The sequence below is a fragment of the Fundulus heteroclitus genome, chromosome 6 (assembly GCF_011125445.2).
Source record: "Fundulus heteroclitus isolate FHET01 chromosome 6, MU-UCD_Fhet_4.1, whole genome shotgun sequence".
Lineage (NCBI taxonomy): Eukaryota > Metazoa > Chordata > Actinopteri > Cyprinodontiformes > Fundulidae > Fundulus > Fundulus heteroclitus.
Genome location: NC_046366.1, coordinates 24,527,741 through 24,555,122, shown reverse-complemented (window position 1 = coordinate 24,555,122; position 27,382 = coordinate 24,527,741). Strand labels below are relative to the sequence as shown.

At 39.7% G+C, this 27,382-nt stretch overlaps 3 protein-coding genes across 3 annotated transcripts; 1 reads left to right on the top strand and 2 right to left on the bottom strand.

The window, feature by feature from the left end:
- Nucleotides 1-584: 584 nt before the first annotated feature.
- samd7 (sterile alpha motif domain containing 7) lies at nucleotides 585-10,868 on the bottom strand. The gene is made up of 9 exons (XM_012855542.3): nucleotides 10,532-10,868; nucleotides 5,428-5,554; nucleotides 5,147-5,270; nucleotides 4,125-4,249; nucleotides 3,945-4,026; nucleotides 3,138-3,817; nucleotides 2,260-2,375; nucleotides 2,059-2,169; nucleotides 585-1,292 (listed from the first exon to the last, which is right to left on the bottom strand). The coding sequence occupies exons 2-9, from the start codon at nucleotides 5,528-5,530 to the stop codon at nucleotides 1,056-1,058; spliced, it is 1,578 nt and encodes a 525-aa protein (XP_012710996.2). The 5' UTR covers nucleotides 5,531-5,554; nucleotides 10,532-10,868; the 3' UTR covers nucleotides 585-1,055.
- Nucleotides 10,869-19,588: 8,720 nt separating this feature from the next.
- Nucleotides 19,589-21,313, top strand: LOC105920045 (apolipoprotein D). The gene is made up of 5 exons (XM_012855539.3): nucleotides 19,589-20,291; nucleotides 20,433-20,565; nucleotides 20,644-20,765; nucleotides 20,852-20,937; nucleotides 21,060-21,313. The coding sequence occupies exons 2-5, from the start codon at nucleotides 20,446-20,448 to the stop codon at nucleotides 21,299-21,301; spliced, it is 570 nt and encodes a 189-aa protein (XP_012710993.2). The 5' UTR covers nucleotides 19,589-20,291; nucleotides 20,433-20,445; the 3' UTR covers nucleotides 21,302-21,313.
- A 3,134-nt stretch (nucleotides 21,314-24,447) lies between these two features.
- Nucleotides 24,448-25,794, bottom strand: apoda.2 (apolipoprotein Da, duplicate 2). The gene is made up of 5 exons (XM_012855546.3): nucleotides 25,650-25,794; nucleotides 25,437-25,567; nucleotides 25,183-25,304; nucleotides 24,977-25,065; nucleotides 24,448-24,880 (listed from the first exon to the last, which is right to left on the bottom strand). Exons 2-5 carry the CDS (start codon nucleotides 25,554-25,556, stop codon nucleotides 24,639-24,641), a joined length of 573 nt encoding a protein of 190 aa, XP_012711000.2. The 5' UTR covers nucleotides 25,557-25,567; nucleotides 25,650-25,794; the 3' UTR covers nucleotides 24,448-24,638.
- Between the last annotated feature and the right edge of the window lie 1,588 nt (nucleotides 25,795-27,382).

Genomic DNA, 27,382 nt, shown 5'->3' with positions numbered 1-27,382 from the left:
CATGCATGTGTAATCCCAGACAGAATGTGGGGCTTTTAACAGCTCTACAGATGCTGTGGAGACTCATGTTGTTCTATCTTGATTATAATCACTTTTACCGTTGGATCTTATCTTCATCTATTTATTTTAATAAATCAATGACATTTAGTAAAACAGTTGGAACCGCTGTTGATTAGCTGTTAAAACTTCCTGGAGTCGCATCCCTGCCCAGGGTCTTTCTACATGGAGTTCTACTCCCTCCTGGTGCTCTGGCCTCCTCCCACCATCCATTAACATGACTTTCTGGTTAATTGGTCTTCCAAAACTGCCTGTTTGTTGCCCTTTCATGGACTGGTGACCGCTCCAGGGTGTACCCTGCCTCTTTTAAGGACCTAGGGTAATGGGCACCAACCCCTAATGGGGAATGGAAATATATTTAGCCGTGTCCCTACATCAGAAGGTGTTCTGTTGTTCCATGTGCATCAATTCAGTGCAGCCACAGCTGAGTCGAGGAGTTCAGTGTCTCAGTCGCTGAGGTCTGGCTTTCCCATGTCCATCACCGACATTGTGTGTTACATCTGATTCATCTCTCAATACTTTATTTTACATTTGTTTGCCCGCTAAGACAGATTCTACTGTAGCTTCCTTTGTAGAAAAAAGACTTTATTTTTCATCAATTAAATGCAAAGACGTATCAAACAAGAGATTCAAAATGCACAAATGAGCTATTCTTGGTTTGTTGATATGGTTTGGTTAAATCTTTCCCATATGTTTTCTGTTGTTTGTATCTCAGCTGAATAAAAAAAAAGAGAGTATTAGCAGCTTAAAAAAATAATTAGAAACTATAATCAGAGACTCTACAGGATAAAATTAACAGAGAAGAAAGGTAAAATATTGTATGTCACCTTATTACTCAAAATAAACACATCTTTTACTATATACATATATGGGTATCGAAAATACAACTGTTGACCCATTTACTCATAATGTAAACAAATCCACCGCCGTCATGGCAGGAACAGCCCGTCAGGCCTGAACCGGGTTCGGTATATATTTGTCCCGAGTGTCTGCAGAGATCAAGTCATCTCACTGGTGGCCAAGGGAGGGGAGCTGTTTTCTGACTCGTGAAGGTGCTCCATGGATTTGAGGACCTCGGGGTCTCTCGGGCTCGCCGCCATGTCCTCGCTGTTGCAGTTGACGGGGGAGCCCGTTTCCGGCGAGCGGTCCCCGGGCTTTTCAGAGGTGGGCTGCAGAGGGGCTCCGGAGAGAGGCAGGTTCAGCATGTACATCATACTCCCCATCCGTCTGGAGACCTGCAATGGTGCGAGCAACGCAGACGTATGTTACACACACACACGATGACGGTAACAATCAGCATCACTTTCCTCTGAAGTGGGAAAATCCATTTCAGAGTCAGGTTTGCAGTTTTTTCTTTCTTTTGTTAGACAAAACTGAATTACTTTATTAAGTCAAAATAGAGTTTGATCAAATAAGGGAGTTTTTTATTTTACAATATTGATAAATTATATTTATATATTCTCTAAATTAAATACAGCATCTCCCACAAGTGCTGCGATAGTTCCTGGACAGATTTGGTCACCCCAAGTTGCCACTGTTTGCTTTAACAGGGAACATTGGTAATTTTTCTCTCATCCCCCTCACGGTGCTTGGTCGCCCGATAAACCTGCTTCCTTTTTCTGTCTTTACTCTTCATATATCTGATTTGAGTACGTTTAGCAGTATTAGATGTCAGATTTGTTGTATTTAGTTGTCAAATGAAAACTAAAGCATATTCCACTTAATTAAAAGCAGAGAGACATTTTAAAAAGCTATGCAATGTATATACACAACCAATTTATATGTATTTTGTATGTATTCATATTCTTTTACAGGAAATTATTGTGCTTATTGGTCTCCAAAAATGTGTCTAGTTTAGCTTTTTTTGTTTCCCATCTCTAGTTTTGCAGACGACAACTCAGTTTATATGACAAAAAATAATAATACCTTTTTCATAAACCTCTATTTCAATTGAAGTATTCTTTTGATAACTAGATGGTATATATATATATTTTCTCTCACCTGTGAGCGTATTTTCAGAGCTGGTCCTAGCTTCAGCCCCAGTGTGTCCAGTAGGTGCTCCTCTGAAAGGAGCGGCAGCGTTTCTCCGTCAATCATGTGGTCCTTGAACGTCTGGAGGAATAATGTCGAGTCAGACGAATGAAGGCGTAAAAGGAAAGAAAAGGAGAGAAAACACAGAGAGAAATGGTTCTCATGACCAACCTGAGCATATTCTGAACACGTTGGTATGCTGCTGATGAAGTTGTACACGTCGTTCACTGTCCACTTCCTTATGTCCTCTGGTACTTCCTCGCCATTTAGAAACAAATTTGGCGGACCTGTAAAAACAGACAGTGCTTGTTAGTAAAACAGGTTTCAACAAAGTGATCATTGTCATATTTATTTAATACCCTTAGTAAAAAGTAGTTTATTCAAGTGTACTACAAGTATACTTATTTCATCATTGAAAGAAGGCAGTGTACTTGACGTTTTATAAATTAAGTTTCATATACCTAACAATAGTATAGTAAAGTAAACTTGACTTATACTGAAAAGTATAAAAGAAGTCCAGGATTAAATACATTAAGACTTAGGCTTATATACAGTGGTGGTTCTAGATCAAATTTACCACGGGGGCCAAGGTGGGGCCAGTGTTTTTTTCACAGGGGCACATAAAAGAATGAAATCATAAAACAGGGCAATATTTAATCACTTAATAATATGAAGTGAGACACTTGGGGCTCTGGTTCTGCAGGTTTCAGATCCCTGATCTAGCAGATGAAAACTGTGATCCCAGCTCAATACGGCTGAAGCTAAAAGTAAAACACCTTGATTTTTAAACCCTTGTTAGGGTGAAATTGTAAAGGTAAAAAGAATAAAATTGGTTAAAGTGACAAATCAGGTGTGTTTTCTTCACCAATGCATATAACCATAAGAAGTTTATTTCATTTATGTCTTTTAGTACAGGGGCCTTAACAGGGCCAGGACCATTTCTACAGGGGCACTGGCCCCTGTGGGCCCCTGTCTAGAGCCGCCCCTGCTTATATACTTATACTTAATTTAACATCAAGTATACTACATGTTGCTAGTGTTAGACTCACCCGTTGGAAGGAAACCATTTCCCGGGACGGGGAACACGTACGGCATCCCTGTGAGAGCTCCGCCGGTGGAAGGATAAATGAATTTTTCCTGGAAAGCGGAGCACTGACCGGGGATCTCTTTATCGTTTGAAGCGCCGTTGGTCATATCCGAACACCCATCCTGAGCGGCGGCGCAGGTCTTACGCAGCCCCCCGGCCTCCCCCTCTTTGTAGCTCTTCCTGCTTCCCGTGGCCAGGTCGGAGTCCGCTTTGGCCTGATGGTGCGTCTTGCTCGTGCCGCACTCCTCTCCCACGTCCCCCTTCGCCTCCAACTCTTTCTCCTCTCCTGACGTGGCGTCTGGACTCTGCTCTATGCCCTTGTCTTCAGTTTGACCTTTCAGGCTGGGGGCCTGGTTCTCCGTGCTCTTGTGAACGGCGGGCCGCCGCCCAGCCCTCCGACCCCTCTCCCTGTGCAGCGAGCCGATGGGTGGGTAGGGGCTGGCTGACATGAGTATGCTGTTGGAATGCAGCTCATCCAGGGAGGGGCGGTGGACGAAGATGTCGTGGCTCTCCGGCATGCGCTGGCGGCCTCTGAAGAGCATGGGATTGGAGGGGTACGACATGGGGTTCTCCATCCCCATCAGTCCTTTTTGGTGCGCATTCTCCAGCTCTTTCTGGTGCAGGATGGCATTCATCTCCATCCTGGAAATCAGATAACACAAACGTTTGACGCAACGGTGAGAACAGACTTAATTAAACCTGTTATTTGGCAGAATGTGATCCAACCTAACATGTTTGTTAGGTGTTGATAGTGTCCTGGATGCTCTACCTCGCTATATTTTGCTTGTGTATGAGCTCCTGGCGCCGAGCGACTGTTTCCATTGGTTCTGAGGGCAGGAAGCTGTAGCCAGCTGAGAAGGAGGAAGATCAGAACGGTAGAGAACAGGCTGTTAAAGCTAAGATACATGGCAGAGTGGGGAATTGTCTCAGGTGGGATAGCTGGGCTCACCTGGACCCGGGAATCCTCTGCCAGGCAGGACGTTGGCATGCGGGGGAAGAGGCGGGCCGAGGTGAGGTCCCATGTGAATCTGCCTCGCATCGGATGTCACCATCTCCGTAGGAGGAACCAACTCCCTGATGAGGCAAAAGGAAACAGGATGAGATCTCAGGCAGCAATTTATTTACAGCCAGCTGAGCGACCTGTTGACAGTAATATATAAGATGTATTCTGGCTTTGGCTCCAAAATTGGACCTTCCATATCTTTCCAACTGCCTGTTTCATGGTGCTGAAAAAAATCCTTAAACTGCTTTAATTTTGATATGTTTCATGGTTTCAGACGTGCATGAAAGTGAGAAAAGTGCTTGAGTCAGTCACCCTTTGACAGGCTCGTTTAGACCAGGTGACATCTAGGCACTTTTTGTTGAGTAGGAGTAAGTACTGTTTACACATTTATTTTTAGAAATGAGCTCTCTTGGCATTGCTCCTGTGGCTTCTTGTCCATTTCCATTTTTGGATGTTATTTCTTAGGTCCAACTTCTTGCAGGAGCCTTCCTGTTTATTCTTCCAACTGTAAATATAAATTCTGAATGCTATTAAACTGCATTCTTCATTTAATGAATGAGAACATTATTTTCCTTTTTTTAATCTAAAATGTCTGTCATTGTGGTGCTACTTGAAACATTTTTTTTGCACATTTCTTAAAACCACCCCACTCTGCTGCAATAAACCTCTGATTATGCTATTTCAACATTTAAGAACTGCAAAAAGAAATGCAACGTATTATTATGAATCTCAGAAATAAACTGCAAAGTTTAATTTTCTTACTTTTTTTTAAAAGATTTTTACCTTTGTGTGTATCTATATGCTTCCATTTACATTTCACTTAAATAATCTTCAATAAACTCTTCTATTCTATTTACTAAGGTGGTATTTGTAACGAACACGACAGTCTCCGAAAGTTTGAAACATCTGATCAAAATGCTTGACTTTAGCTCTTGGGATGGGATTTTGTGGTAAATTCGGGTACAGACCTCTCCATGAAGCGAGGTTCGAACTGTGCTGGGACCCCCTGTAACCTCTGTTGGCCCTGGGCGAGGATCTGAGGAGCCATGGCCATCTGGTTCCTCATTATCAGCTCCTGCCTTTGCCTTAGCTCTGCGAGAGCAGAGAGAACAGCAGAAAACACCGATCAGATCAGTTTGACATGTTATGACTAAATGTTTTAAGGGCTGCAGTTGCTGCTAAAATTAGCATGTTCAGTGATTCAGTCAGAAAGTTGGTTCTGCAGGAAGTCCAGAGTCTTTAAGCTCACCTCCAGCCGACATGCCATTGACCAGCCGGTACCAGTGTTTCTCATCCAGAGACCCCTGTTCACCCAGTGCCGTCATCTTCCTCAGCTGCTCCCGTGGAGTCATCCCAAACGCACCTCCAAAGGAATACTGCACGTGAACAGAACCAAATGAAGATAAGTTTCTATCATCTAAGTTGACAGGAACTCCTCAGATAGCAGGTTAAACCTAAATTGACTTTCTGCTTAACCTGCTAAGTTCATTTTAACAGTAACTATTTTAGAATGACTTAAGTTTGGATTTTATTGGGTACATTTTCCCTGCTTGACTTTCCAATTGTCAAAAATAGCGATCTCTTCTTTTCGCCACTAGATGGCAGCAGTTATCCTAATTGAAAGCGGGCTCACTTGTAAATTAGTGGAACTTTAGGGACCCACTAAACACGTCATTGAATAATAAATTCTACTGTTTATCATCACAATTAATAAAAAGCATTGTTGATATAAAAACAAATATCGGAATAATGTAGGTGGCAATAAATAAGAACGGTGACACCACCTTTATGTCCTCTGATCCTTTTTGAAAATTAAGAACCGTCATTTCAGTGTTATTTATGTAAAAAGAAAATCCCTCTTACTTGTGTTTATTACACAAAATTTACGCTTATAGACCGTTTTTTTAAAGATGTGCTTTGGGATGTCATGCATCATTTCAACCTATGATGAAAACTTTATTGTCATTGTCACAAGAACAACGAAATTTAAAAAAGTGCCATCGATCCGTGCATATGTTTAAAAAAAAAAAATATGCCTCTCACCCTAAATCTCACCTTTCCAACCTGACCACGTAACAATCTTAAATCAACCTTGGTTGTAAACCTTCGTCACAAAATCAATCTGTAAATTCAAATCCTTCACTTGTGCAAAAAGCCAGCAAATATGCTCTCTTACTGATGATTTTTGTCTCCTTTTTCTATCCTTGTAAGTACATGCAGTCAAGATTAGAGTATAACAACACACGCAGAGACAAGCGTTGCATCTGCTCATTGTTTTTGGCTCTGTGAACAGCTTGCAAAAAATAAATTAACCTCCTCTTATTAGCCTTCTGCATTGCCCAAATCCCATTATCAAATATGATACTGTAAATGACTCAGTAATCCAGTTCTGCTAATCCAGGGCCAGCCTGCGACATGCATCTGGATACGTGAATACGAGCCACTCAGAATGTCATTGGCCGCCCCTTTAAATGAATCCTCTTAGGCTGATTAAAGCAGTGTTTGATTGGTATGTTTGTCGCTGTAGGAGGCCCACGTTAACTGGGCACTTTTATTATTTCTGATGCCCCGTTCCTCCCAGACAACTGCTGCCATGAAAAAAATGCCCCGAGGCATCGTGCATTATACTCAGTCCCTCAAGTTCCTTCTGAAAGCCGTGTAATCTGAGGGCTGTAATCCTCCTGTTAGTCCTGCAACAGTCTGCTGCCTACATCTGCTGACCTTCCTGGCCCGTCCCATTCCCCCCCCCCCCCATCCCCACCTTCCCAGGCCCCTGCTACCCTCAGGATCCTATTAGCTAAGTCCTGGCTATACAGCACTTTAAAGGGATGTGTTAGAGGTAATCCGCACGTTTAGCGTTTTACCCTCAGCAAACCTTGCCAGTAAGCATCCCGGACAATACACCTCTAAGTGCTAAGCCTATTAGTCTCCATTAGCTCCCAGGATGTCCCAAAAACACCTTGGAGATAAATCTGGGGAAGCAATCGGTTTATGTGGAGCTATGTGGCGCGAACACATGCACCGTCCATCTCCTTCCTTCTCCGTGTCACAACCACTAACATCAGCAAATCAGAGAAAAGGAGGTTTTTTTTTTTTTAGATTTTCATCTCTAAAATGGGAGTAGGAACTACACGCCCCAAGCTTTAGGCTTCATTTCATTATCTTCTTCACACACACACACACACACACACACACAGCATTTGATGCATACGTGTTGTTTTAAATTTGTAAAACAAGGGAATGAAACAACTTTATCTTTATAAAGAAAGATTGTCCCCATGCTTGTTTTATATCAGTTCAATCAAAATCTTAAACCGTGAAAAGGTTCTCAGTCTCTCTTGAGTAGAGAAAAGAAAGAGCTTTAAGTTTCAAGTTTCACCTCCAACATCAATAAAGACATATATCTGCAACTGTAAGGGACATGAACCTTGAGATATTTCAAAAAATAATTTTATGATTCCCACATGACTCCTCTTAAAAAATTGTGAGCAATGTTTCCCATTACAGTCTAAGCACCCGAACATCTTGGTTAAAACAACACATTTTATGTAGTTTGAATAACCCATCCCAAGGTCAAATATGGACAGACCCAGGCCTGGGTTGATTCAACACAGGGTTTTATCCTTCTTATCTGGTTATTTGTTTCAACAGGAATATAAGTAAAGTGGTTATAATGTAAAAAATTTAAAACTTCATAAAAGTTGATCTGTGTTGTCAGGAATCTCTCTTCATCTTAGAATCATCTGGTTTAAGTGTGATCAATTAATTTATTTTATGTTTTCGAGTAAAAACGATGCAGTCCAGACTCCATTGAAATTGGTGAAACATCACTTTGATTAGTGCAGCTGTAAAGATGGGAAGCAGATGCCAACTTTAGCGTCTTAACTTAAAAATTGTCAGCAAGTCCTTACAGTGCTTATAACTCATTACTGTCTTGTCTTTGAGTCTTACACTATACTTTTACAACCAAAAGTTGGAATTTATTTCATATGAAATAATCTTCTTAAAACCTTTTTGTTACCAGCTAAACTGAGAAAAAGACATATTCTGTTAAAATGAACAAAGTAGCTTGTTTTTCCATAGTAGACCCAAAAGATATAAAGGGGCCATGCACATTTGATCCATTAAAAGAAAAGCAATTACAATTTTTTAGGGGTCGATTGTGTTCAGTTAGTTGGTCCAACAAAAATCTGTATTTCTTTTCAGTTTGGTTGCAGATCTTTTCCTAAAAACTATTTTCGAAATTGTATTTTTCTGGTGGGACACATTTGTGGCTAGAATTGGCCTGCAGGCCACCCTTTGGACACCTCCTGGTTTAAAAGGTCTGAGGGCTTCATTAATGCTTTTGTGATTATACTTCCTGTTATACTTGAAAATTAGACTCTCAGCCATAGATGGAGTAATCTGGCGGAGTCAGGTTATAGATGGAGTGTGTCAAGCCCAAAGATTAAAGCGCAGGTTCTTTTAAATCAAGATTAAAAACACATTTGTTTAGGATTGCCTTTGACTGTCCTAGTTAAACTGTTAACTGAAACATGTAGTCCAACAGTTTTTAAAATCATTACTATTTATTTGCTTTTAGTTTCCATTTACTTCTGTTTTCTTTTTCAATTTTCACACATTTTATTCCAACTGTTTTTTACTTGCTTTTATTCTGTTTTTATTTTCTTATGTTTTAGTCATGTAAAGCACTTAGCATTATCCTTGTCCTGAAATGTGCTATTTTTTTCCTTTTCTTTTCGAATACGTCTTTTATAGTAACATCACGAGAAAATCTTCGATCAAAGTGTGAATGTTCAATATTGTTAATTGTTCGTCAGCCAAATAAGCTAATGATAGATTAATGACCAAGTATTTATAGTTTTCTAATATTTCCTGACTTTTTCAAACCTTTGGGTTGAAATTATGAAAGTACATAGCCCCATTCAGCTGGCTGATGTTATCTTAAGAGAATTAAAAACTGTGTCAGAACAAAATCCCAGTTTCTGTGTTAAAAAAAACAACCCAACATTTTTTTTTACCGTGTAACTACAGTAAAACACAAAAATGCTTCGTATGATTGGAGAACATTATTTGTCTTGTCAACTTTATTTGTTCAGGCTATTATTGCAAGTTACTGTTGCACATTTTTGACAGCGCCATTAAATCTTGACATCATTTAGGGAAAATCATCAAATGAACAAAATTATCCAAAGTTAAATGAGTTTCAGTTTAGTGATACAATCTTACTGAATCCAGTTTATGCAAGTAACACTAAAAGAAAAAGAAATAACCCATTTCTTGAAATAGCAACCAAAACATTTTGCATCTAAACAAAAATACAAAGTTTTTCCAGCCGCTTTCCTCTCTCCACTTTTTAAAAATTGGACGTACTGACTGAAACACAAACACAATAAATCAGAGGATAAATATGGACTCCAACTTGCAGCATTTCGCAGTTTAGAAGTATCCAGTGAACTTTTAAACTGCACCCCACTTCTTCACCTCACTCTCCTGATGTAAGCAAACCTAACCTGCACATTTTAAGCATCTTCCAGTTTTATGCGAGTGAAACTGTCACAAAAGGTGAGCAGCATACATAAAAAAAAAAAAAAAACAGACCAAAAAAATAAAATAAACAATAACCTCTGCCATATTCCCTTCAGCGTGCAGAGGCCACACCGCAGCTGCCAAATCCGGGGATTGGACTCTTCGGATTTGCTGTTGCCTGGTTAATCTCATTACAAGAATGAATTAAAGAGAAAAATTGCTGACAACTTAGATGGGAGTCCTGAGGAGGTCATATCAGACAAGACAGAAGCAATGTCTAGTCCTTCCTAATCCCCCCAACACAGGTTGGAGCCATGCAAATTCTGTCAGTTGCATGAAGCAGACTGGATTTTTCAGACTTTTGTACATTGTGAACAGGAATTTCAGAAACAGTTTCCCATTTTAAAACACTTGTTGAGGCTGTTTTTTTCCCCTCCACTTTTTTCTTCACTTTTTTACTCATGCCATTTGAAGAAACTAATTACTGTATTTGAATAATCACAAGGATTTTAAGCTCTTATCTAATCGCATTGGCCCTTAGATTAATTACTTACAACTGTATTAGTAGCTTTCATCAAGTTTCTTGCTGATGTAAACCACTTTTTCATGAGAAATTTTAACAAAGCAGCAAATTTACAGTCGTCAATTTTAGCAGCTTGGATAATGGCACAAACCCACCTTTTTTTTAGCTGCATGCATTTTCATATATTGCAGTAACAGTAAAAGAGACAAAAAAACAGCTAAAAGAAGAAAAATGTGAAAACAGAAAGAAAAAATGTGTAACTCAAAAAAAAAGAAGAAGTGAGATGTATTTAATGACTCACCGTCTTGTTAGCAGAGCTTGCAGCTGGGTGTTGTTGCAATTCAGGTGAAAATATAAATTAAACAAAACAAAAAAGCGTCAAATATGACCCAAAAGTAATTTCAAATCTGAAAGAACGTGTCTCTCCTCTTTTTTCCTTCAGCATCCAACTGGTCAGCGGACTGGAGCGAGCGCAAGCCAGCAAAGTGTCTTAACTAAAAGAAACCTTTTAAATACCGATTCATTTCATCTCTATTAGCTGGCCTTATCTCCTGCGGTAAGCCCTCCCTGTCCTGACATCACTATGATCTCCCATCCAACTGCCCGCTGCACCTTGCAACTGATGTGTAATTACTGAAGCAGCGCTGGTCCCTAAGCATGGGGTGCTAAACCTCTTTCAACGTTTACCTCACTAATCCCGTGTTAGCACTTTAGGCCACAGTTAAGACACCTAAATGCTTAGCTTCCTTTTCCAGTGGCAAAATGGCCAGCCCCCTCCTTCGCTGCTTAGTGGCACCATGCAGAGAGACTGCACGCTGCTGTTTGTAGACCTCGACAGCTCCACTGATCAGTCTTGTAATCTTTTTTTTTTTTTTTTTTTTTTACACATGTCTAGTTTGGGTGTCAGGAGTATTGTGCTCCCCAGGGTGCAAAAGAGCTGACCCAAACATGCTTGGTGGTAATTTGCTAGAAATCCGACTGAATGTTGGCTGGATCATCCTCTCAGACCTCCTAATCTGACAGTTTGTGCTAACCAAGCTTAAAGCAAGGGGGCTGCACTTTGAATGATGTTTTCCTTAATGCCTGGTGAGGAGCTAGGTGTCCACAGTTGGTGGGCTTGCAAAGAAAATTAGCCAAACAGCAGACACAATGTGGAAGGGGTGGGGTGGAGAGGGTAAAGTGGGGTCTCTGAATCTCTCCTTTCAGTCTGCAGACACTGGAGCCTCCTTTCAGAATGTTAACTATCTTGATTGCCCTACAGTTCAGATGTAGCACGCTACAGTGAAATATCCAATGTATGCATTATTGGTAATGGTGCAAAAATGGTGCAAGCAGTAATTGTTCATTTGGAAAACTTTTTCCAAGTGCCTTGACCGTCGTTAGGACACTTTGCTCACTATTTTTAACCTTAAATAAACTGTGAACAAATATGTGCTTACTGCCAGGTCTGTAAAATCAGTAAATCACTCAAATAGAATCTGTGTCACAGCATGAAGTAGGATAAAACATCTCATGAAGCAAGATATCATGTTGGATGGACCCATTCATTCTCTTCCAGAAAGTCCTATCTGCAATGAGCTCGGAACATTAAGCAATGATCTAGTTGGGTTATGCAGAAGGATGACGATTCAAAGCACATTTGAAAGTCCACCTTTTAATGAGTCCAAAAAAACCAAACAAACATTTTGTCTTTGGCTTATCAAAGTCCAGGCTCAAATCCATTTGAAAAACTGATTGTTTATGCTGGAAAACCCTCCAATGGATTTGTTCCCACTAAAAATAAAAAAATCATCAGGAGAAAACCTTTTGCATTCACTCTGGTTACTGTATCTTGGTCTGATCTTAAAATTAGTTTCACTATCTGAAACACTTTGTAACAAAAACGGAGGGAATACTTTATCACAGTTTATTTGTTACTCTTGGTTTTTCTTTGGAATTGCCATTACAACAAAGGACAATTTGTTTTATCCCTAATGTCTTTATTAGATTTTTCCCAACGTGCTTGGTCTTTTGCAACCCTGTACGGTATTATTTCTTCTGGAGTTCGGGAAATATTTCACAGTTTACTTCTGTACTTTGGTACCTTTTCATTGAGTGAAATTTAGTGCAGAACCCGACTGTTTTCAAAGGATTGGTTTTTGTTTGTTAAGCCACGTGAGGCAGATCTATTAATCATCCTGACACAAAAAGGCTCCTATTGAAGGGATAACCTGGTGTTTAACAAGGAAAGTTTAACAAAGAACTGCTTTGAAATCTGATCTTTAACCCGGACACCTGCAGCAAAGACGTAACCTTGTTCATAACCTTGTTCATAACCTTGTTGAATCTAGGAGATGTTGCAGAAGCATCGATATCTGCACCAACAATTTGATCCAAAAAGAGCATTGTCCCGAAAAACTGTTGTGCTGTAGATGATCAACTCAAAACACAGTAAGTCTTTTTACTCCTGCGCCAGGGTTAGTTTTTTTCCCGTTCCCACTCCTTCTTCAAAGACGTAGCAATCAGACACTGTTTATTTGTTGAGCTTTTTAACCTTTGCACCTCTACTTTGATCTTATATTTCTTCAAGTTCATAATTTTTGGCACAAGTAGAGGAATAGTCAGTGACACAACAGGCCACATCCAAAACAAAAACCAGTGAAAGGCCTTTAGAAATCCAAGAGACCTACTGATCAATAACTCTTTGAAAGATGACAACAACATATGGCTCAGATGATGAGGAGATTAGGGATCCATGCACTGCTTAAGCACAGTAGTGTATGCTGCTGAAGCCAGATGATGATGTAAACTGTATAAAAATACATTTTTCACATTGCTTGACATTATATTAGACTAAACATTTCATATTTTGGGTCTGTTAAAATTCACAAAATTATTTCTGTTTGCTAAATCCCAAAATAAGGAGAGAACGGTGAAAATCCACAAATCTGGTTCACCCTTTGGTTTAATTACCTGATGCCTGAAGGCGCCACATTCATTTGTTCAAACAGTTATCTCTAAGTTTAAATAGCCTGGGAATGTCCAGCTATCATACTGGTTCTCCATCCAATAGAGGAATGTTTTGGTGCGACACATGCAAATTAATCCAGAAACAAACAAACAAAAAAAACATTTTAAAGCTGCTGGCTGAAGCTGGTAGAGATCAAGTCTCATCATCCGCGGTGAAACTGTGATGTTTGGGGCTTGTTTCCTATTCAAGGAAGAAGCTTGTCAAAGTGCATATCAATTTTAAACTTATCTTAAACGTTGGTTAAAAACAAATTAACTTTGCCACCTCAGTCCTGTAGAAAACCTGTAGGGAGAGCTGAAAAGAAGAGATAATTGGTGGACGCAGAGCTGAGAGTATTTTATCAGCAATTACTCTCTCGGCCTTTTGAAACATTGTAGATACCTAATTTGTGTCCTACTGGCTAAAGAGAAATTGTGCAAAAAAAAAAAATCAACAGCAGTGAAGCCAATAATTGTGTCTCTACTGATTTTTGTCAAAGGTAATCATTTCTTTGTCAAAAACTGCTCAGCTGACTAAATAAATGTACTGATATTAAATATATATTTCTTCTAAAATTTTCATTGTTAGATTATGCTGCTGCAATGTTATTTAGCTTTTGTCGTTTTTCTGCCAGGACTGCTGCCACTATACGGTGCTGTATCCCCTCCTAATGTATCGCACAGCCTCCATTTTTTAATCAGGAAAAGAAGGCTCACACTATTCACTAAAAAAAGAAACTATGACAGGGCATTTTTTTTTGCATATTGATATGTTCTCTTTCAACAGGCCTTGGCTCTATCTGGATTAGTTTTTTTTTTCAGGTTCACTTATGCAATACACTTGGACTGAGTCTCAAAACAAATTATGCATCAGACACATTTCAGAGCAGGTTTATTCTGTGTAGTTGAGATAATAAGGTGGACGGGCTTAACTTCAAAGAGACATGCACATCTTGGAGGAAGATTCAGTCCCTAATTAATTCTTTTGCAGCTATAATGTTGAAGGATAATACAAAAACCATATTGATGTGTTGCAGTTTCAGTGGTGAAAACTATAGCTGTATTACAAATAGCAGGGACTGAATATCTAAACATGTCATAGAAGTTAACTCCTTTGAGCACAAAGGATGGATATGGGTAAAAATCCCACATTTTGTGTTGCCGTTTAATACCCATTAGGGTGCATATGTTTGGTTATGTCCATTTTATTTATTTGTATTTGAATAACTTCATGTATATGCATTCTTGCTTTTGATCTGTGCATCCCTTAGCTGTTTGTTTTCAAAGTGCTTTATAGATAAAGGAGGATTGCATTGCTGAAGAAGGAGGCTGTCTATAGGCTGTTGAATCCAAGCACATTAGTGGAAAGTTGAGTGGAAGGAAAAAGTGTTGCGGTTTACACAATCACAGGGAAAATTACTGACATCTCAGGTATGAAGTAGACAGTCAATTATTCCTTTTAAGAAGAGGGTTAATCACAAATGGTCGCTGCCACAGAGGTTTGCTGTATCCAAGCAAATTACTGAAGAGTGAGAGGAGGGAAAAGTATAGTAAAATGCTGACAAGCAATAGTACCACACAGAAGATAATGATCTGTGACACTGGACTCACATCTCTTTCTCCTGCATTGTTTTCATTTCAACTGTTTACTTTTAAATCACTGCTGCACCTTATACTGTATTTTAAATCTACTGTAATTAACAAGCTGTATTCTCGCACAAATGCCCTTTGCACATACAAATGATTTTAAAAATACTCACCTGTACACTGTGACTTTCTCCTGCATTGTCTACATTTAAATTGTTTACTTTTAAATCACTGGTGCACCTTATACTGCAATTTAATTTTTACTGCAATTTACAAGCTGTATGCAAACGAAATTTCGTTCTGTACGCACTCTGTGCATACAAAATGACAAATAAAGTTGTCTAAGTTTAAGTCTAAGTCTAAATCTAATAATCCTCCCTATGTAATATAAAAATTTTGTTTATATTACCGGCAAGACAAATTCACCCCAATTAACAGACCCAAATGTTACAAATGTATTACTGTGTGTAATCACTCCAGATAATATATAAAAGTCACTTTGTGAACTGAATTACGGAAATAAATTAACTTTTTCATAATGTTCTAATTTGCTGAGATGTGTCCGAATATGGACATTCATCAGTCAAGTGGATTTTTATTAAAAGAAAAAAAAAAAGAAAAAGAAAAGCAGAGCGGAAACCACAAATAACGGACTTAGGATTTAGGAGAACAGGGCTTTAGGACATCTAAACCGCTAATTTAAGAATCTCCCAGGTGTAAGCTTTTTATAAGGGATTTCTGTCCGTGTTGTTTGCACCCAGCATTATGGAGTCACGGTGAGGCGAAGGGATCAGAGCCGGTTTAACCTCAACATACAGCCACGGCTATAAATTCTCTCAGGGTATGAGGAGACAACGTCCATCTTCTAATTACAGCAGCAGTCTGGTGTCCGGATCAACTGTGTTTCCTGCTACTGTGCAAAAGACGAGCTGTTCCTGAGCTGTAATCTCTCTAATTTGGAAGCATTATGTCTTTCACGCCTTAGTGGAGGGAAATCTTGTTTGGGTTGCTGACCGTGGTGATATTATGGGTACCAGCTAGGTTACGTTTTACAAATCATCTTGAAAAGTCTGTTTCCTTACAAAATGATGCGCTGTTCTGTATTCACCGTAGGGAACCCCTGCAGCAAAATATTTGACAATGTACAGAAAATTTTAAGAAGGGAAACTTAATAAACTGTGAAAAGACTAAGTATACTGCAGTATTATGTAAAGGGGTCATTACATGTTATCTATGAACAGACTTGCACCTTAGATGGGAAGATGCTCACGTAAAGTCCGCTGTAATATAGTACCAGCCACCAGAATTGACAAAAACTCCTGGATAGATGTCGAAATGTTTTCAGAAAGAGCTGAGCAAAAGTCTCGTTGCCTCTGATTTAAGCATGTTTGCTGTAGCAATGACCCAGATAATTGAGAATTTGCACAGGCATGTTGGGTTACAATTTGTTAAAGACACTTAGACTTAGACTTAGACAACTTTATTTGTGCGTACAGAACGAAATTTCGTTGCATACAGCTTGTAAATTACAGTAAATGACAGTATAAGGTGCAGCAGTGATTTAAAAGTAAACAATTGAAATGTAAGCAATGCAAGAGAAAGAGACTGTGTGCGATTACAGTGTACAGGTGAGTATTTTTAAAACCATTTGCATGTGCAGGATTGATTGTGCAAAGGGCATTTGTGGTCAGAATGCTCTCTATGGTGCTTCTGTAGAAAGTCGTGAGGATGGGCGGGGGCAGGTGGGCTCTCCTCATCCTCCTCAGGAAGTACAAGCACTTCTGTGCCCTCTTCACCAGTGACGTGGTGTTTATAGACCAGGTGAGGTTGTCTGTGATATGCACCCCCAAGAACTTGGTGCTGCTGACCACCTCCACAGCTGAGCTGTTGATGAGCAGTGGAGCGTGGTGCGGGCGGTTCCTCCTGATGTTGGTGCGAGGGTATAAGCGTATTTCCAGAAAACTTGCCGATTTCAGAATCCACCATCGGTTCAGTCTGAGATGCCGACAGCAAACACTGGCCCCTAACAGCGTGCGCCTCAAGTCCTCCATCAAAGGACACAGAGTGGAACAGATCAGTCTTAGGGCGCAAAAGCAGCTTCTGAGCGAAAGAACAAGACAGGTTCATTTCACTCTTGATGCGCTCTCACAAAGGAGAGAAAAAACTCAACAACTATCAAGTGTCTAACAGAACCGTTGTTGGAAGAGGTAATCCGTTTCATGGTGAAGGTTCAGCTCCAGCTGCACTCCAGGAGCAAAGAAAGGCAACGGCGAAAATACTAGTCTCTCCTCGTGAAAACGAGCGCCACCTCTACTGCCGGAGTACAGAAAGAGGAACATGGTGAGAATGCACGCAATATCACCCGGAACCAGTGGGTGAGGAATCTCTCAAACAGAGAGCTCACACAAACAGAGATGAATGTTTTGTCCAAAGGTCTCAACTTTGCCATAACCCCTAAGCAACGCCTGATAACAGAACTCATCACTGCCGCTGAATCAGCCATAAGAAATAACGACGAGGCAGAGGCAGGAGTAGCTTAGGATAAAGGTCACAGCAGCACTCTCTAGTGCAGGAAATGCCCACCTCAAACATCACGCCACAGGAAAGTTTGGATATTACATCCCTTAGCAAAGACTGTAACATCACAATTTTGCCAGCAGACAAGGGCAGATGCACTTTGTTACTTAACTCAACCGATTACCATGAGAAAATAATGTGTTTAGTGATGAAAGTAACACATACCAGACCCTGAAAAGGGACCCAACCAATAACTACTAAAAGAAAATAACCGATTCTCCGCAAAAAAACGGAAAAAGACAAAGCAATCATTCACCTCCGTTACTATCAGCTGTACCAAAGAAGGGGTGCCTCTCAGACCTATTGTCAGCAGCATTCACTCGGCCCACATACAACATTACAAAACACATACAACAATTATGGTGCCGCTGGTTGGAAACACTCCACACCACAAACAAAACTCCACAGACTTAATTTCCAAAGTCTGACACCTGAGACCGGCACCAAGGGGAAATCATTGTTTCCTTTGATGACATCAGGAGTCAGCTGGAACAAGATGCATCACTAAAAGACAGAACCAGTTTAACACCAAAGCAGATTTGGGACTTGTTGGACCTCTCTGTCTCTCAACCACATGTTTAAAGTACAGAAACAACTGTTACCCACAGAAACATGGGTGTGCCGTGGGCGCCCCAGGGTCACCCATTGTGGCCAGTTTGTACATGGATGATGGGGAGAGCAGGGCGCTCGGTGCTTACAATAAAACACCACCAACTCACCGGTTTAGGTACATGGATGACACTTAGGTACAAGTTGAGACATTCACCAATCACATCAGCTCAGTGGACAGCAACATAAGGCTTACCAGAGAGGATGCCATGAACAACTCCTTGCCTTTTCTGGACTGTGTGGTACACATTGAGGAAGATGGGAGTCTCAAAACTAAGGTTTACCGGAAGCCCGAACACACAGACGAACATCTGCATTTTGATTCACATCACCCACTGGAGCACAAACTCTCTGTTATCAGAAGTCTGAGTTACCGGGCTGACAACATTCCCTCTGCCACAGAGGAGAAACGAAAAGAATACAAGCACATCAGGAAATCACCGCTAGCTTGTGGTTACCCAAAATGGGCCTTTGTCAAATCAGCCAATAAAGCTGGCAGAAAAAAAAGGAGACAACAGAGAGATGCAAAAACATTGTCATTCCTTATGTGTCAGGCGTTTCTGAGAAACTCAGGAGAATCTTCTCCAAACACAACATACCAGTAAATTTCAAACCTAATAACACTCTCAGACAAGAACGGGTTCATCCCAGAGACAGAACAGCCAAACTACAGCTGAGTGGTGTTGTGTCTGCGGTCCAATGCAGCGATGACCGCTCAGACTCCTACATCAGAGAAACTAAACAACAGCTACATGAACGCATGGAGCAGCACGGCAGGGCCAGCAAGATTCAGCAGTCCACCTGAACCTCGAGAACAAAGAGCCCTCTTTTGGTGACAGTAGCTATGTTTACATGCACAAAGCTTCCCAATTGGATTAAAATGTATTCAGATTAAATAATCTAATTATAAAGGAGTTTACCTGAAACTCAGAGTGAAGAAATCTTTCAGGGAGGAGAAGAAATGTTTAAACAAAGAAGAACCCGTCCAGAGGACCTCATAATTTTTTTTCTGATGTCTCTACCTGGATTATTGAGATGCATCAAGACAGATTGAGGATCTATGGTTCATGGGTAGAGGCTATCATATTTTAGTTAAGACCTGGAAAGAGGTTCTTTTATGCATGATGAAAATGTCTTCCCTTCAACACCACCTGGAGCCTTTATTTTCGAAACGCCTTTTTAAATCTTGGCTCTAGTTGTTTTACACTTCTCAATTTCTTAATAAAAGAAAGCAGCATTACTTTGCAAACATAAATATTGGTACATATCAATAATCTTTTCACATTCTTTTTAAATATGCGCTTGTAGACCATGTCAGTCTGCAAGTATATATCTTGACTGAGGACAGATTACACAAAGCCAAATCCCAAATATATAACCTTGTGGGCTCAAAAATCAAAAGCATTTTATGATGATATAAAATACAAAACTACTCTAAAGAAAAATAAACTGTAGAATAGAAAAATTGTTCCTCTATTAATAAAGGCTTTAGATTATTTCTGGTATTTTATTTTAAAATTGTCAAATGATTTTATGGTAGTCATATTTTTTACCAACATTTATTCATTTTTAAAATCTGAATTCTGTTACAAAATACCAAAGTTTTATTAAAATAACCCTTTAGGAAAAGGAATTTTCCTCATACAAATTAGATTTGAGCTCTTAAACCACTTCTTGCAAATAATCTCTTTGCAATTTATTAAACATTATCTATGTTCTTACAGATGTGTTTGTTAAAAATTAACTTAACTTATCTTCTTCCAAAGCTAAAACATAGGTTAGAATTTAATTTAATTTAATTATTTTTACTTTTGCACAGGACTCATTCTAATAGGAAATGAGAGATTTGCCTGAATGAAAACCATGCAGGTAGTGATATCTGTCTGCTCATTCTAAAGGATCTGAATGATGAATATATACATTTCTGTCTTTAAATCCAACAAATTTGAATTGAAAAGATGGAAAAGTTAAATAACCCTAACTCAGGCAGGAGAAGGACGGTAACAACTATGACATAATAGTCACATAGTCACGCATGTTCCTCATGAATGATTCATGTTATCTGTACCTTTTGGTTACCTAATATATTATGTCCCTTAGTTTAAAACATATTTGTTCAGCAGCCAAGGTCTGCATTTGGAGAAAGTCTGTATATTTTCACATGAACAGATGCCAAAAATCTCACACATTTCTAAAAAAAACAAAACGTGACTTGAAAATCAGACCAGGGGTGCAGCAGCAGACCTCCACTATAAATACAGCGAGACAACGTTGACATCCACTGCTACCCAGTTAGACAGGTAGGAAACAACTAAGATCTTCTCCTGTTGTTTTTTTGTTGTTGTTTGTTCTTTGTGTAAAGATTAAGAAATCAATTAAGAAAAACCTTCAAGAATGTAATAAGAAGATGAAATAACGTGACTCTGTTTTACTTTTTAAAGGTTTTGGATAAAAATGAGTTTCCTCCAGGTGTTTGTCTTCACTCTGCTGGCCGTTCTGGCAGCCAACGCTCAGGTCATCATGCCTGGCAGATGTCCCGACGCTGTCGTTCAGGACAAGTTTGATGCAGCAAGGGTGAATAGCAAACAGTAAACACGGAGCGGCCAAGCACGGTGAGGCTTTCCGTTAACTGTGAGTCTGCTTGTTTTGCAGTATCTGGGTAAATGGTATGAAATCCAGAGGATGCCCTCTACCTTCCAGAAAGGCCAGTGCAGCACTGCCACCTACAGTTTGCAGAGTCCTGGTGTTGTCGGAGTCCTCAACAGGGAGCTGCTGTGAGATTTCTCTATATTCATTTCATCAGCTGGATTCATAAAGACTGATTTAAGCCACAGGTTAAAGCTTTTCTTTAATGTTGTAGTGCAAACGGGACCATTGATGAAATCACCGGGATCGCAAAACCCGACCCTGCTGAGCCTGCCAAGCTGCTGGTCTACTTCTTTGAGAGTAAAGACCCTCATCTACTTTTCATACTCATTGACTCCTTTAAATCTTATTTTAATTGTGTATTTAATTATGCCGTGGTTCAAGGTTTACTTAGTTCTTGCTGTGTCTCTTTGCTCCTCCAGACTCTCCCCCTGCTCCCTACTGGGTTCTGTCCACAGACTACGACAACTACGCGCTGGTCTACAGCTGCACCGACCTCAGCCTGCTGCACGGCGACTTCGTCTGGATTTTGAGCAGGAGGCCCACTATGTCCCAAGAGACCCTCCAAGAGCTGCACAGCATCCTACAGTCCCTCGGAGTCAGTGTGCACAAGCTGCTGGCCACCGACCAGGATGCAGATTATTGTAGCATCATGAACCAATAAATTAATGTCATGCAGTCTGTGTTTTTTTCTTTCATTTTTGCTTAATTTAATAAAATTATGTGCTTAAAACAAAAAAAGATGTCATCCATGGTGTTTTTTTTGGATTTCTTTTGTCAGTGTCATATGCAGTCAGCGGTTTCTGCCGTTTCTTTATGGAAAAGATTTGGCCACAGTGTCAGTTCAGTAAATATTTACTGGTTAACCACCATTAAACTTGATCTGTGCTAAACGCAATTATACAGAAAACCTTTAATATTTACATACATTCACATAAATCTTGAAAAAAAGAGGTGCCCAAGGTGGTAGAATGCCTTTTATCTTGACAAAGCGTATTAACATGCACTCTGAACAATGAAAAAGTACAACAAATTAAGTGGATGTTATAAAATTACACAAGCCTGCAACGCATTTTAGATTTCTGGACATAAGATTCAACGGAGCTGGGGTGTCCAGGCCCTTTTACATGGGAGCCAAAAATGTCCAGTTAAAAAAAACAAGAAACAAAAAGCACACAAAAAAAGATCAAAATTGCAGAAACTATTTCTTTTTTTTCTTCTTTTTTATCTGCTCAACAATAAACCAAATACAAGGTTTTAATGAAAGAGACAATTAGTCTGGTTTCTGTAGAAAAATTATCACATTTAAAACATTAAAAGTCTCTTGTAGGGTCTCCTATAAAAAACAGCAAGAGATACCTTAATTTTCTTTCGGTTGATCATCTTTTTTTAGACATTTTTCTAGAAAGGAGAGAGCTAGAAGTTTAACTCCTCCCAGCCAGTAGGTGGCCCACCAGCTCTCATTCCAACCTTCAGTTGTACTGTTTGCTAACCTGTTTCCAGGTCCTTTTGTTAGCATTAGCAAACATTTAACTTACCTGTCCAGAAGGAAAACGGCAACCCTCCGCGTGGTTTCTGAGCCCCTTTGCTTCCTTAAATCGGCACCAACGTTCAAAAGCTTTTTTGCTTTTTTTTGGTCCATTTGAATCAGAGAAATATAACATTTAGAAGAAGCCATTTCTCTGGCTAAGACCTTTAAAGAAATACTGGCACCTAAATAAGTTTATGGTACCATTTACTAATAACAAATTAAAAGCAAAAAAGCAGCTGATAAAAGCTGAATACCTCGTGTTGCAACTTATATTTTCCATTTTTAGAAGACTTTTAATTTGTGCCTTTATGGAAAAACCTCGTATCAGTGAAATCTGCACCGTAACACATTTTTAAATGTGGATCTGCATCATCGCCATTGCCTGCAAAACAAATTTAGGCCATTCTTGAATTGTGATTGAGGCCCGCCCAAGATCTTTCAGAGAGCCGCAAATGGCCCCCGGGCCACACTTTGGACACCCCTACCACAGAGGATTTAAGGCTCTCGCTGCGGTACTCGAAAATATCCGTCATCCTTCCAGTCAGAAGAGACACAAAAGTAAAGTTAGATTACTTTAAACCTTTATTACTTTAAAAAGTCATGGCTGTGCATGGAGCGACTAAAGGAAGAGTGGTCGTCTTGCAATCTGATAGCTTCCAGCTTCCTACTGTCACAACCCCAAGGTGCCCACTAATCTGCTTATCGCTGTATGAATGTACTGTATGTGCAACTGGGTGGCTGTAGTGTAAGCACTTTGAGTACCTTACACTAGAGAGCACTAGAGCACCAGAAAAGTGTTATATAAATTCAGTCCTTTAAACCTTTATATAAGTGTAACGAAGACCCGGTTCGTTACTGTGAAGTAAAAAGATTGCTCTTACCTGAAACGCTTGAACATGCACATAGCACTTTGGATGGCACACTGCACTTTACATTTTTTACTAATTTGCACATCCCCAGGCTCCAGCCTGTAGAAATAAGAATGATGAATGTAATTTTGGTGATATCTTTTAAGTGTCAGTGTGTAGTGTATGTGGTGTGTTTTAAAGGGTTTTAGAATGGTGCAATGTATTTTTTTTTCTAACCTTCTTCTTCTTGTGTCCAGGTGTCTGGCAAAAAAAGATTCCCCAGAGACCAGACACCTATTTGAAACCTTCCGGGCCAGACAAAGAACAAAGAAGGCAGGGGGGAGTGGTTTACTGTTTTTTTGAATTGCTGGAGAATTATTTATTGCAATTGTGTTTAATTTAGGATTTTGTCTATTTAATTAGTGGGTTTATTTCTACATAATTATTGGTGGGTTTTTATTGGAGGGATTTTACATTAGTTTTAAAGTAACAAATGTTTGTACACCCCTAGTTGTTTTAAGTGGTTTTTACCTAGTTGGGCGTGGCCCCTTTAAAAAGCCATCTTGTTCATTCAGTCAGGAGTTGGATTGTTGGAGTTTCCTGAATGCCACCTGCTGCTACTAGGTAAAACACTAAACTGCTTAACCTCCATGCATATACGGACTGCACTTGCACTTTTTTTGAATGCACCTGCACTTTTTGGACTTTTTTTTTTTGAATGGAAAATAAAAGGACATGGAAACTGCTTGACCTCTCAATTTTTTTTCATTGGTACCAACCTTGTTTGTTCCACCGCTCGTGCCAACCTGACTACACTGATCCACACGGTGGGATGGTGGCGACAATAAGTTATCGCAATGTATCTGAACCAAGCTGTAGAGCCAGACCCACACCATCACCCTCAGATGGTAGAAAATTGCCAAGGGTTTGCAAGAACAACCCAGGAATCAGCAAATCTTTCATAAAATGGAAATTCCGGTGTCACTATGTACCTGTGAGGTTATTTTCATGTCCCAGAGTAGAGAGTTGGGGTGCCACCCATGAAAAAAAGCCTTTAGGAATCAGGAGCTGCTCGTGTAAACAAGCCAAATGTCCGCAAAGAGATTTTAATGTTCAGAAGAGACAGATTATGTGGCGTCACGTTTGGAGGTGTGACGACATGTCCCTGTTCATTTTCTGTCTGACAGCTTAGATAAGGCAGTTTTTGACCAGATCTTATCTTTAAGATCCCACTCTTGATGACTGTTTTACGTAAACAAACTAAATCACTGCCATTTTTATTCATAGGCAGTGTTAAAACTGGCTTTGAATATATCCCTAATATATCTCTTTAAAAATGCCTTATCTGACGTAAAGATGTAAAAATTTGCATGGAATCTAAAAGATACAGCTTAAACTGTATTACAAAGATGAACAAACATAACAAAGAAATGCATTTTTGGAATACAGGAATCAGAATTTATTTCCACAAAACAAAAAAAAGACAAAACAAGCACAAACAGATACATTTATTTAAATAAGATGATGCCCATGACTTTGCACATCATAGGAACGATGACTCTCTGCACGCTGCAGGGTGGTTCTACTCCAGCGCGACCCGCCCAGCAGGAGCCTCTCTCTGCTCACTGGTTCATGGCGCTGCAGTAACTCTCGTCCTGAACGGTGGGGACCATCTCGTCCACGCTGACGCCGACTGAGGACAAGATGCCGAGCAGCTTCTCAACGGTCTCTTCGGGCAGAGTGGGCTCCCTGCTCAGGATCCAGGAGAGCTCCATGTGGAAGAGGCCGTAGTCCGTGCAGCCGTAGATCAGGGTGTAGCTGTCGTAGTCGGTGGACAGAACCCAGTATGGACCAGGGGGAGTGTCTGCAACAAAAAAGACGAGCAGTCAGAGCTGCGGGGGGATTCTAAATAACGTTAACGGTGATTTCTGACCGGAGTTTGAAGGTCGAAAGTGTTTACCTTCGAAGAAGGAGACCTCCAGCTTGGCCGGCTCAGCGGGGTCCTTGACTTTAGCCGTGCCAACAGCAGAGCCGATGGTTCCGTCATCGCTTCAGGTAGATAACAAAGGGCAAATCAGCTCTTATGTGTAAAGGCTGCCGGATCTTATTTATTTATTTATTTTTTTTTTGGTTTTTGACGTTAAAAAACCACAAGGTTTTACCCACAGCAGTTCTCTGTTGAGGACTGCGATCTCTCCGGGACCCTTCAGGGTGTAGTTGGCAGTGGCGCATTGACCTTTCTGGAAAGTTGTTGGCAGTTTCCGGATCTCGTACCATTTACCAAGATACTGAAGTGGAACCACAGTCATCGTTCACCAAGTAAGAAACAGCAAAGCATGTATTTCTTGTTACAAAAACTGGATGCTGAGTTTGTGTCATATCATAAAACCCAGATTAGGAGAAAAAAAAAATTTGCTCACCCTGGAAGCATCAAAGTTGGACTGGACGGCAGGATTGGGACATTTTCCAGACTTCAGAAGCTGAGCGCTGGCTCCAGCAACCAGCAGCAGAGTCAGAGTAAGAGCCTGCACAGCCTTCATCTCTCCTTAATCTGCAAAGAGTAAAAACAGAGAGAAGCAGCTTCAGGATGATAGTCAGAAACCAGCCAGATGAGGAAAGCTGCATCCGCTCACCTGTTTGAAATCAGCAGGAGTCCTCCACCTCCAGTGTTTGGTGGATCTTTTAAAGCCCCAAAGCTCCACAGCTTTGTGATCGATAGAGCTCCTCCTTGTTTTGTGATGAGGAGCGAGAGTGAGAGCTGGCACCTGTTCAAACAAAGATATTCAGTTCACACCCCCACAAAGTATGGTTACATCATTAGCCTGCTATACGTAATGAACTTAACATCTGAATATATTTAGATACTTATTAACAATACATAAAGTAAACTGTAATTATATCGTCCCTGAAAGCTGCAGACTCCTGTAAGCATTTCAGGAGAAACAGAAAATAAAATTTCTTCTTAAGTGTATTTAGACCAGCTACCTATTTGCATCTCCAGCATTTCTTAAACTTTGATCATAAAAAACTGTTTTTTATGGTGTGAGAAACACAACGTGGACAGTTCTGGTTATAAAAACCTGAGGTTATAACAATGTAAAAAAAAAAAAAAAAAGTAAAAGCCTTATGGTTTAAACAATATAAACATTAGTCCATATAATTCTGCACATTTTCCAATATAATGTCTTTTCATTATTTTCAAAAATAATATAAAATAAAACCAGGAAAAATAGTTTTTTTTTTTATCCTTTGCTTATCATGACTTGATGCAGGAAAAATGTGCTGAAGCAGAAAAGGGCTGAGGTGACCCAAAAGAAAATGCATTGTAATCATTTTAATCTATTCTTATCTTTTGATTTAATTTAGTTTCTTGAAAAGGATGGAAAATGGGTTCCTCCTTTCAAGTAATGATTACTTTTTGGTTCATATGCAGAGAGCCCATTAACCTTTGCCAGGTAAGTCATTTTTATGAAGCTTTAACTTCATAGAAACTAAACTAAAATAACTTTTAAGATTGACTGAAGCTTGATAAAACCTGGAGTGAACGTTGTTTAAAATTCAAGCAGTATAATAAAAAAAACAACATAGAAACCCGTAGACCTGGGTTGTCCTTTGAAAAAAGAACCATTATATTAGTGCCTGTAGCAAAAGTAATAGATAAAAAACTGCAGTTTTGTTTAAAAAAAAGTATAAATTATTATCTAATCTCTTCATATCTACTCTTTCTGCACCAATTTAGAACACGTATCCTAAAAATGGCATAAAAACTGCAGGTTAATACGACTGTTCCTGTCACTTCTGAGGCTTCATGGACAAAACTTCTTCAGAAGCTTCATTCATGACCCAAAGAGTGAAGGGTCATGCCTTCTCCCATTGAGCTAAAAACCGTATCTCTGTAAAAAAAAAAAAAAAAGTCACTTTGTTAAACTAACAATGTGAAACTGATATGTTTTGAACATGTTATGCCACCATCCAGCAGAATGGTTAACAAATTCAGATCGAACTGAGGCGACGTTTCACCTGAGGCGTAACCTTCAGAAGCCTTTCTTTGTGTGTGGAAAACTACATACGATAAATGTTTAAAACAAAGTGAAATGCTCCTCAGTTAATGGATAATGAAGAAGACGTTACACAGCCAAGGCTCATGGCTGACTGGCTTTAAGGTGTCTGAGCTCAGATAACACAAATTTGTTGAGTTTACATTTGCTAAATAATTTACTCTTGTTGGACAGATCTTAATCTAAAACCAACAGAAGGTTTTCTCAAGGAATCATATAGATTTTGTTTCTAGAATAAAGAAAACCTGTTGTGTCAGTAACACAAAGTGTGTACAACCAAATCTGTGAGGTCGGAGAATTTCTCATGA